Genomic DNA, 11,047 nt, shown 5'->3' with positions numbered 1-11,047 from the left:
GGTTGGACGAGTTAGGTTGGGAGGCGGGGCGTGGGAGAGTGGTCACTGGTGGGGGTCGGCTTGAGCGTGTAGTGAGACGGAGAGTGAGACGTGCGGGGCCGGGAATGGCTGGTTGACTAGAGGGGCGGTGAAGGCGACTGGTGAAAGACAGTCGGTGCGGCCGTTGGGTGGAAGGCGAGCCAGAGATTGTCTACGAGCTTGCGAGCTCCTTCAGCGCCACGCATCTCCACGCCGGCATTCTCGCCCGTCTCGTACACGACATCAAAATCATTCGCACGCCGCCATCATCATCGTCATGGAGTGCCTCCCTGCGTCTGCTGCGTGACGTCGGCGGCTGGCTTCGTCATCTGTTGACGTCGGCCGTTGTCGTTCACCGCTGTGACGTCGGGTTGTTGGCCACAGTCGTCTGCGCGCAATTCCTCGCGAACATGTCTACTGCCGTGCGTCGCTCGTAGATTCGGTGTGTTGACAGACGAGGCGGAAATAGTATCGGGGTACGCCTCTGCGCGTCTCTGCGGCAAACAGCCGGGGATGGGAAAAAAGCGGTACTAGCAACTGCCGTTTCAAAAAAAACCAGATGCGGAAGGCTGGGGTTGAGCTGCAAAAAAGAGCTAGAGTTGCTTCATTTGATGCAGAACTTAAGTTTCGTGACTTTGGGCTCATTAGCTTGGGGAAGTTTTTTTTTTTGGCATTGCGAAGAGTGATAGGGTGGATCGCGGTATCATTTGCCTGTTTAACCGGAGTCGATTGAGTTGTTGATCAGTCAGTCGCGCTGAGGCGTTAATTTACTTCTCACTCTTTCGAATCCTCACTCCCTCTCGCCTTCTCACGCTTATTGGTTTGCGAGCTCCGCCACACTCATTCAGATTATCCTACTCGCTCCACTCCGTGTGTTGCAGTTCACGCTTCTTTGCTCTCGTCAGGCATGCAATCGCATATGTGGCGATCCTCAAAACACTCCAGCCTCGTTCTCCATGCTTTCTTACGCATCCTCACGCTTACTTTTCACCTTCATGCTCACCCTCACATTTCTATTTACACACCCAAGACCCATGGCAGAGCGTTGATAAAAACCGTGACATTGACGCAGACCCTGACACAGCCTGACAGGCGTGACAAAACCCTGACATTGGACAGTAACCTGACAGCACCCTGACAGAGCGTGAAAACCCTGACATTGACAGGACCCTGACACACCGCTGCACGACGGCTCGTGCACAAACCCTGACATTGACAGACCCTGACACACCCTGACAGAGCGCTGACAAACCCTGACATTGACAGACCCTGACACACCCTGACAGAGTCGCGTGACAAACCCTGACATTGACGACCCTGACACACCCTGACAGAGCGCTGACAAACCCTGCCATTGACAGACCCTTGACACACCCTGACAGAGCCGTGACAAACCCTGACATTGACAGACCCTGACACACCCTGACAGAGCGCTGACAAAACCCTGACCATTTGGACAGACCCTGACACACCCTGACAGAAGCGTGAACAAACGCCTGACAGATTTGGAGACCCTGACACACCCCTTTGACAGAACGTGACAAAACCTGACTATGACAGACCCCTGACACACCCTGCACAGGCGTGACAAACCCTGACAGACCCTGACACACACCTGACAGGAGCTGTGACAAACCCTGACATTGACAGACCCTGGACACACCCTGACAGAGCCGTGACAAACCCTGGAACATTTGACAGACCCTGACACACCCTGGACAGAGCCGCGCGACAAACCTAGCCATGGACCAGACCCCTGACACACACTGACAGAGCGGCACAACCCTGACACTTTGACAGACCCTGCACACACCCTGACAGAGCGCTGACAAAAACCCTGACATTGGGACATGACCCTGACACTTGGACAAACCTGCACACACCCTGACAGAGCGCTTGACAAAATCCCTGACATTGCAGGACCCTGGACACGCCCGTGAACAGAGTCCGCTGACACACCCTGACAGTTGACAGACCCTGACACACCACCTGACAGAGGCGTGACAAACCCTGACATTTGACAGACCCTGGACACACCTGACAGAGCGTTGACAAACCTGACATTGACACGACCCTTGACACACCCTGGACAGAGACGTGACAACACCCTGCACATGGACAGACCCTGACATTAGCGTGACACACCCTGACAGACCCTACACACCCTGACAGAGGGCGTGGACACACACTTGAAACGGTTGTTGAAACACCCTCATGCAGCTACAAAGACCCCTGGCCACCCTCACACGCTTCCCGGGTACCCTCCCACACCCTGTACACACACCACCGCTTTATAGAACGTGTGCATGCCGTCGTGCCGGTATGTTGCAGGCTTTTCCACATCGATTCAACACTGTCATTGTCTGTTATGCTTTGCTAGGCTTTCCAAATTAATTCCAAACACTGCTCATTGATCGCTATGTGTGCAGCCTTCCAACACGATCCCAACATCTGTCATTGTCCGGTTATGTTGCAGCCGCTTTCCAACACCTGATCCCAACATTGTCATTGCCCATTGATGTTTGCATGTGCTGTTCAACATTGATCCCAGACATTGTCATTGTGCCCATTATGTTGGCATCGCCTTCCAACACAATCCCACACACTGTCATTGTCGTCTATTGTGCTGGCCCCTTCCAACAGCAAATCCCAACACTGTCATTGCCATCTTATGGTTGCAGGCTTCCAACACAAATTCCAACATATGTCATTATATGTTGCCAAGCTTCCAACACGCGATACCAACATTGTATTCACTGTTTGCAGCTCCAACAGCGATCCGCAACACTGTGCTAACTCACGCAACGCGCATCAACTTTGGCTCGCCCACGCATTGGCGTTCGCTAGGCGCGCAGTTTCACTCGCTCGCCGCACACCTTGGTTAATAACACAGTCTACGGACTACGCAGGTAATACATACAGGTAACAGGCACTCACTGCGTGCCGGGAAGTACCAGCGCATTAAGTGCCCGACGCGGACACGCCAGGTGTGGCCTCCTGCCCTACACGACGACGTTGTACACGCTCTTGCCATGAGTGGCCACAGAGCTGCCATCCTTACCGCACCGGGTACTGCCATTGGCACACTAATGTACAGCCTCTGTACTAAAGCCAGCTGTTGCCACCCCCCTACTGCACAAGTGCCACCCTACCGCACTAGTTCACTTATGGGGGGGGGGGGGGACGTACTTACAGTTGCCATAACTACACCAATCTTACTTCTGCCCGCACTAGTGCCACTGGGTTCACCTAGCGCTGGCCGTACAACATCAGCCAGGGATACAGCATCCACAAGTGTGTACATACTGATTTGGGTAAGCCTGTCAACGCAGAAGCTTCATATCTAATCGACCTGGCCGCGTCAGGTTTGGCCCACGTGTAATTGGTTTCTTGTTATGCATTAAACAACGCTGCGTTTCACGGGTCGTGTGGGTTCGTCGGGGCGGGTAAATAGGGAAATGACGTTTTTTGGCAATTTTTGGCCGCCGCGCTCATTCATGCGTAGTCAAGTCATAATGCGCGTTAATTTAATGCCTGAACATGTGTTGCGGGTGCTGGTCATTGAATTTCATTGGGTCACTGACGCGTACATAACAGGGAAGCTTTCAGTGAGCTCTTCTCGTCACATCAGGCCTTGTGCGCTAATTGCGACCGGACTGCGACTTGGTCGGGGCTGAGGAGTTTTGGGTCCACCCGTCTATCTGCCACTGAATCATTTTTAGCGATTTATTTAGTAGGCTTCCATTACCTTTCAGTAGCATTTCAGGCTTTACGGACTGGCGATAGATAGAATTTGGGTTAGGAGTAGCTAGGGTAGCACAGATGTCTAGAGGACGCTCCCGGTTTTCACGGCAGGTTTCTTTTGACGTCCTGTTATCTCCAACCCAAATAGCGGCTGCTGTTTGCTCAGAAAGTCCTTGTTACAAATAGTATGATGCTGATGTGACTAGGCTAACCGAATAGAGCATTGCAAATTACTAACCGTAATAGCTGTTACAAATAATGTTGTGAGCAACTACCCGAATACGCGTTACAAAATATCGCTAACCGAGAAAGCCATTACACACAGTCTAATTGAACAGCTTAGTGGGAAGAGCCTAAACGATCAGCCGAACACACATCGGCTAGCCACATAGCTATGCGGCAGCTTTACGCAAGAGCCATTGCACATAGGGATAGCTGAAATCACTTTTGCTGATGGGCCTAAGCGAGTAGCTAGTGCCGTTAATTATGAAGCTAATCCATGCGTGGTAGTGTGTGTGCTGCAGCGGTCGCGCTTGCATTTGGTGCCTAATCTGGGCAGGCCTGAGCGCGACCGCATGAATGGCAGCGGCGGGCTCTCACCGCGGGAGATCTCGCTCCCTCACATGACCTACTAAGGCTCTAGCATGCACAACCTCGCAGCGCTGATGCGCAGCTAACAAACCACCGTAAGTCGAAGCTGTCGTTAGCTAACGAGCGTGTCGGATGACTAATGCAGGGCGTCTTTAGTTGATGAGCGAGCTTTGCGGACGGCTGTCATTACGCGCGCTGTGTAGGCCCTCTGCGGCAGAAAAACAGACGACGCTGCGAGTCGAAGCTATGTTAGCTAACGAGCGTGTCGTCATGCTAATCAGTGTTTCATTGCGTTAACGAGCGGTGCCATGTCTATTTGCTCCGCAACTAACAACTGTCTGTGACTCTAGAGCCTCGGTTAGTAACGAATTGTTGGCATGCCTCGACGACATCATTAGCTAACGAATCGTTTCACTGCAGGAGCTAGCAGCGTTACGCTACGAACGATCTCACTGCGAGTCACCTCGCGGGTCTACCGCTCTCGGTGCAGCGGCGCCCGCGTGTTTGCCGGCCGTTACAATTGTAGATCTGGTTGTAGTGCGATTTCACGTGACGTCTCGATGCCATCTAAGGCCGCCATCTGGCCGAGAGAGTAGCTCGTCGCCGCGTGTAACCGCTGTTCAAAACACCTTGCATCTAGCATGTCTAGATGCGATCTTCATTAGGACTCGCTAGGATGGTTGCGCCGCATGGTCTGCTCGTCGTATTTTCATGCTAACTCGGCGATATTTGGGCGCACGAAGTCGGTTCGCCGTTCCGGTTCGCCGACGGCGCGCGGAGAAGCGTACAGCGCGCATTGCCATTGGGCGGTGCGGTGCACGACGCCGCAAGAAAACAGCCGGAGCAAGAAAATAGGCGTCTCCGCTCGCCAGAGATTGCGCTCTCACGGCCGGCGACTTAATCGCGAGGCGACGGACCAGCGCTGCCGCTAAAGGCGGGTGTCATACTTCCCGGGACGGTTGCCTCTCGCCATCGTTGCAGATTAATGTAATCATTACCTTTCGCCATCAGTGACAGCGGCGGAACCCACGTATGAAAGGAGTGGCGCGCAGGCGGCTTGCCCCCGTTAAATTAATATTAGCGTGTCGACACGCAATTTTGGTTTTCGCGCGCGTGATTTTTCAGCGCTGCCGCACACGTGGTCGCGTGAGCCGAATCTTCATAGTCTGGTCTTTGTTGGCGGTTAATCCGGCTGCATCGTATAGCGGCTTTTCAGCTGACGTCGCATGTCTTTCATTTCTCCCGCAGCTTTGAGTTCGATAGGCAAGTATGCACCAGCTAGCAGCACGCTGAGTCGCCATCCACGCATATTCACCAGGTATTAACCCTCTGTAGTGATAGTATACCCAGTTCCTGTGATTCAGTGTTGTGTACGTACCACCTTCTGTAGTACGTAGTATACCAGCTGTGCATGCAGTGTGATGTACCAACCCTCTGTAGTACTAGTATACAGCTCCGTGATCACGTGGTGCTACCAACCCTCTGTTAGCACTAGTATTACCAAGTCCGTGATGCAGCTGTGGTGCTAGCCAACCCTCTGTACGCACTAGCTATACCAGTCCGTGATGCAGTGTGGATGTACCACACCTCTGTTAGCCACTGAGTGTACCAGCATTCTGTGGATGCAGTGTGGTGTAGCCAACCCTCTGTCATGTACACTCTAGTTAGTACCAGCTCGTGATGTAGTACTAAGTGTATCCAACTCCTCTGTAAGTACTAGTGTAAACCAGTCTGTGATGCGCAGTACTTACGTGTGGCCACCCTCTGTAGTACTAGTGTACCATGTCTGTCATGCAGTACTAGTGTGCCAACCCTCGTAAGCACTAGTGTGTACCAGTCTGTGTATGGCAGTGTTGGTGTTACCAACCGCTCTGTAGTAATACTCTAGTATACCAGCCTGGTGATGTAGTTACTAGTGTGCCAAACCCTCTGTAGTACTTAGTGTACCAGTCTGTGATGCAGTACTAGTGTGCCAAGCCCTCTGTAGTACTAGTTGTACCAGTCTGCTGATGGCATACTCAGTGTTGCAAATCCTCTGTATTACTAAGTGTACCAGGTCTGTGATGCTGTGTGCGTTACCAACACTCTGTAGTGATCAGTAATACAGCCTGTGATTGCTCGTGTGGTGTGAGCCAACCCTCTTGTAGTTACTAATGTATCAATCTGCTGATGCCAGTATAGTGTACACAAGTCTCGCTCTGTAGTACTGTAACGTTGAATTAAAGTTCGATGTATGTGAATACAGAAGGAACCCAAACTTGTGTATTAAATTTAAACTGAATTAAACTTTTAATATCTTGCCACACAGGTATAGTTCACATCTTGCACAGAGATAATGGCGCATACTCTGTCTTTCCCCGCGTCTCTCTAAATCTCATTCTATATATTACCCCAAAAAAAAACGCCCTACTCTTGGCGCACATGTCACCCATTCTCCCACACGGCGTCCTACTCCGATTTCACAATGACCGTAAGTGAAATGCCCGACCTAAAACGACGTTTACCATGTCTCTGCCAATATTAACATCATGTAGGCCGCACAAGATGCGCGACGCTCTGTCTACCATAGACTAACACTAAACACAACCGGAGTCTAGCGCAACTCACGCGACTCCTTAACATAATTTAGTGTACATCTGTAAAATCATATGTTACAGTACTAAGTATACCAGATCTATGATGCTCTCATTTGTACAGCTAACCAACCTACTAGTAGCTAGTGCAACCATGCCTATTGAATGCTGTGTTTTCTGGTGTACCCAACCCTCTGTAGTACTAGTGCCACCAGTGCTGTCGATGCCTGTGTGGTGTACCAACCCTCTGTAGTTACTAGTATACCAGCACCTGTGATGCTTGTGTGGTGTATACCAACGCCTACTGCTGAGTACTAGTATACCAGTTCTGCGCTATGCAGTGTGGTGTACTCAACCCTCTGTAGCACTGAGTGTACCAGGCCGACAGAGGGTTGGTACACCACACAGCATCACAGGCTGGTACACTAGTAACTACAGAGGGTTGGTACACCACACAGCATCACAGGCTGGTGCACTAGTAACTACAGAGGGTTGGTACACCGCACTAGTACTACAGAGGGTTGGTACACCACACAGCATCACAGGCTGGTGCACTAGTAACTACAGAGGGTTGGTACACCGCACTAGTACTACAGAGGGTTGGTACACCACACAGCATCACAGGCTGGTATACTAGTACTACAGAGGGTTGGTACACCACACTGCATCACGGACTGGTATACTATCACTACAGAGGGTTAATACCTTGTGAATATGCGATGGATGGACTCAGTGCTGCTAGCTGGTGCATACTGCCTATCGAACTCAAAGCTGCGGGAGAAATGAAAGAGATGCGGAGTCAGTGAAAAGCCGCTAATACGATCAGCCGGGATTAACCGGCCGAACAAAGACCAGACTATCGAGATTTCGCTCACGCGCACGTGAGCGCGCGAAAACCCGGCGAAAACAAAATCGTGCGCCGCTAATTAATTTACGGGGCAGCCCCTGCGCTGCCTCCTTTCATCGTGGCTTCCCCGCTGTCACTGATGCGAAGGTAATGATTACTTAATCTGCAACGATGCGAGAGCAACGTCCCGGGAGTATGAACCCGCCTTAGCGCAGCGCTGTCGTCGCCTCGGATTAAGTCGCCCGTGAGAGCGCAATCTCGCGAGCGAACGCCTATTTTCTCTCCTGTTTTTCTTGCGCGTCGTGCACCGCACCGCCCAAAGTGCGCGCTGTACGCTCTCCGCGACGTCGCGAACGAGAACGCGAACCGACTCGTCGCCAAATATACCGAGTTAGCATGAAATACGACGAGCAGAATGCGCGCACCATCTAGCGGTCCTATGAAGATCGCATTAGACATGCTAGATGCAAGGTGTTTTGACAGCGGTACACCGAGGACGGCTACTCTCTCGCCAGATGGCGCCTTAGATGGCATCCGACGTCACGTGAAATCGCACCCGATCTACATTGTAACGGCCGGCAACACGCGGGCGCGCACGCGAGAGCGGTAGCCCGCAGGTGACTCGCGTGAGATCGTTCGTAGCTAACGGCTAGCTCCTGCGTGAACGTTCGTTAGCTAATGATGTCGTCGAGGCCATGCCAACGTTCGTTAGCTAACGAGGCTTAGAGTCACAGCAGTTGTTAGTTGCAGCAATAGCATGCACGCTCGTTAACCAATGAAACACTCATTAGCTGACGACACGCTCGTTAGCTAACTAGCTTTCGACTCGCAGCGGTCGTTTTTCTGCCGCGAGGCTACACACGCCGTAATGACAGCCTCCGCAAACACGCTCATCAACTAACGACGCCCTCGTTAGCATCCGACACGCTCGTTAGCTAACGAAGCTTCGACTTACGGTGGTTGTTAGCTGCCATCAGCGCTGCGAGGTTGTGCATGCTAGAGCTGTAGGTCTGTGAGGGAGCGAGATCTCCCGCCGTGGAGCCCGCCGCTGCCATCATCGGTGCGCTCAGGCCTGCCAGATTAGCACCATGCAAGCCGACCGCTGCAACACACACACACGCATGGATTAGCTTCAATTAACCATAGCTACTCGCTTAGCCATCAGCAAAAGTGATTTCAGCTACCTATGTGCAATGGCTCTTTGGTAAGCTGCCCGCAATAGCTATGTGGCTAGCCATGTGTGTCGGCTGATCGGTTAGCTCTTCCCACTAGCTGTTCAATTAGATGTGTGTAATGGCTTCTCGGTTAGCGATTTTTGTAACGCGTATTCGGGTAGTTGCTCACAACATATATTTGTAACAGCTATTCGGTTAGTAATTTGCAATGCCTATTCGGTTAGCTAGTCACATCAGCTATACTATTTGTAACAAGGACTTTCTGACAAACAGCAGCCGCTATTTGGTTGGAGATAACAGGAACCGGAAACTCCGTGAAACGGCGGTCCTCTAGACATCTGTGCTACCCTAGCTACTCCTAACCCCAATGCTATCTATCCCAGTCCGTAACCTGAAATGCTACTAAATAATGGAAGCTACTAAATAATGCTTAAATGATTTCAGTGGCAGATAGACGGGTGACCAAAACTCCCTCACCCCGCCAAGTCCAGTCCGGTCCAATTACGCACGCTGATGTGATGAGAGAGTCACTGAAAGCTTCCCTGTTATGTACCTCAGTGACCCAATGAATTCATCCAGCACCGCAACATGTTTCACATTAATTACGCGCATATGACTTGACTACGCATGAATGAGCGCGCGGCCAAAATTGCCAAAAACCCATTTCCCTATTTACCAACCCACCCGTGAAACGCCGCGTTCGTTTAATGCAAACAAGAAACCATTACACGTGGCCAACCTGACCGGCCAGTCGATTAGATATGAAGCTTCTCGGTTGACAGGCTTCCCAAATCAGTATGTACACACTTGTGGATGCTGTACCTGGCTGATGTTGTACGGCCGCGCTAGGGTGACCCAGTGGCACTAGTGCGGCAGAGTAAGATTGGTGTAGTATGGCAACAGTAGTACGTCATAGTGGAACTAGTGCGGTAGGGGTGGCACTTGTGCAGTAGGGGGGTGGCACAGCTGGCTTTAGTACAGAGGCTGTACATAGTGTGCCATGGCAGTACCGGTGCGGTAGGATGGCACTCTTGTGGCCACAGTGGCACAAGCGTGGTACAACGTCGTCGGTGTAGTGCGGAGACACCGGCGTGCCGCGTCGGCACTAATGCATGGTACTCCCGCACCAGTGAGTGCCTGTTACCTGTAGTATTACCTGCGTAGTCGTACCTGTGTTATTACCAAGGTGTGCGGCGAGCGAGTGAACGCCTAGCGAACCCATCGTGGGCGAGCCAAGTTGATGCAGCGTTGCGTAGTTAGCCAGTGTTGGGATCGTGTTGGAAGCCTGCAACATGACAATGACAATGTTGGTATCGTGTTGGAAGCTTGCAACATAATGACAATATGTTGGAATTTGTGTTGGAAGCCTGCAACATAATGGCAATGACAGTGTTGGGATTGTGTTGGAAGCCTGCAACATAACGACAATGACAGTGTTGGGATTGTGTTGGAAGCATGCAACATAATGGCAATGACAATGTTGGGATCATGTTGGAAGCCTGCAACATAATGGCAATGACAATGTTGGGATCGTGTTGGAAACCTGCAACATAACGACAATGACAATGTTGGGATCGTGTTGGAAGCCTGCAACATAGCGACAATGACAGTGTTGGAATCATGTTGGAAGCCTGCAACATAACAACAATGACAGTGTTGGAATCATGTTGGAAGCCTGCAACATAACGGCAATGACACGTTATAAACGGTGGTGTGTGTAAGGGTGTGGGAGGGTACGGGAGCGTGTGAGGGTGCCAGGGTCTTTGTACTGCATGAGGGTGTTTCACACCGTTTCAGTGTGTGTCACGCTCTGTCAGGGTGTGTCAGGGTCTGTCAGGGTGTGTCACGCTCTGTCAGGGTCTGTCAATGTCAGGGTTTGTCACGCTCTGTCAGGGTGTGTCAGGGTCTGTCAGGGTGTGTCACGCTCTGTCAGGGTCTGTCAATGTCAGGGTTTGTCACGCTCTGTCAGGGTGTGTCAGGGTCTGTCAGGGTGTGTCACGCTCTGTCAGGGTCTGTCAATGTCAGGGTTTGTCACGCTCTGTCAGGGTGTGTCAGGGTCTGTCAGGGTGTGTCACGCTCTGTCAGGGTCTGTCAATGTC

At 51.6% G+C, this 11,047-nt stretch overlaps 2 protein-coding genes across 4 annotated transcripts in view; both read right to left on the bottom strand.

Annotated features, from left to right (window-relative positions):
* Window positions 1-10,228, bottom strand: part of LOC106814356 (CUGBP Elav-like family member 2) — a 30,745-nt gene extending 20,517 nt beyond the window's left edge. For all 3 annotated transcript variants that reach the window (XM_014818665.1, XM_014818666.1, XM_014818667.1), the window contains exons 1-3: window positions 10,119-10,228; window positions 8,729-8,875; window positions 7,632-7,697 (exon numbers count right to left, since the gene is read on the bottom strand). In XM_014818665.1, coding sequence (XP_014674151.1) covers window positions 7,632-7,697; window positions 8,729-8,875; window positions 10,119-10,170 — 265 coding nt within the window. In that variant the 5' untranslated portion in view covers window positions 10,171-10,228. The remainder of the gene's footprint in view (window positions 1-7,631; window positions 7,698-8,728; window positions 8,876-10,118) is intronic.
* A 206-nt stretch (window positions 10,229-10,434) lies between these two features.
* LOC106814352 (CUGBP Elav-like family member 1-A) overlaps window positions 10,435-11,047 on the bottom strand; it is a gene marked incomplete at its 5' end in the record, with an annotated part of 11,253 nt that continues 10,640 nt past the window's right edge. Inside the window, 1 exon segment of the mRNA XM_014818660.1 lies at window positions 10,435-10,535. Coding sequence (XP_014674146.1) covers window positions 10,435-10,535 — 101 coding nt within the window.

The sequence above is a fragment of the Priapulus caudatus genome, unplaced genomic scaffold (genome assembly GCF_000485595.1).
Source record: "Priapulus caudatus unplaced genomic scaffold, Priapulus_caudatus-5.0.1 Scaffold911, whole genome shotgun sequence".
NCBI classification, from domain to species: domain Eukaryota; kingdom Metazoa; phylum Priapulida; class Priapulimorpha; order Priapulimorphida; family Priapulidae; genus Priapulus; species Priapulus caudatus.
This window is presented reverse-complemented; position numbering and strand designations above follow the sequence as displayed.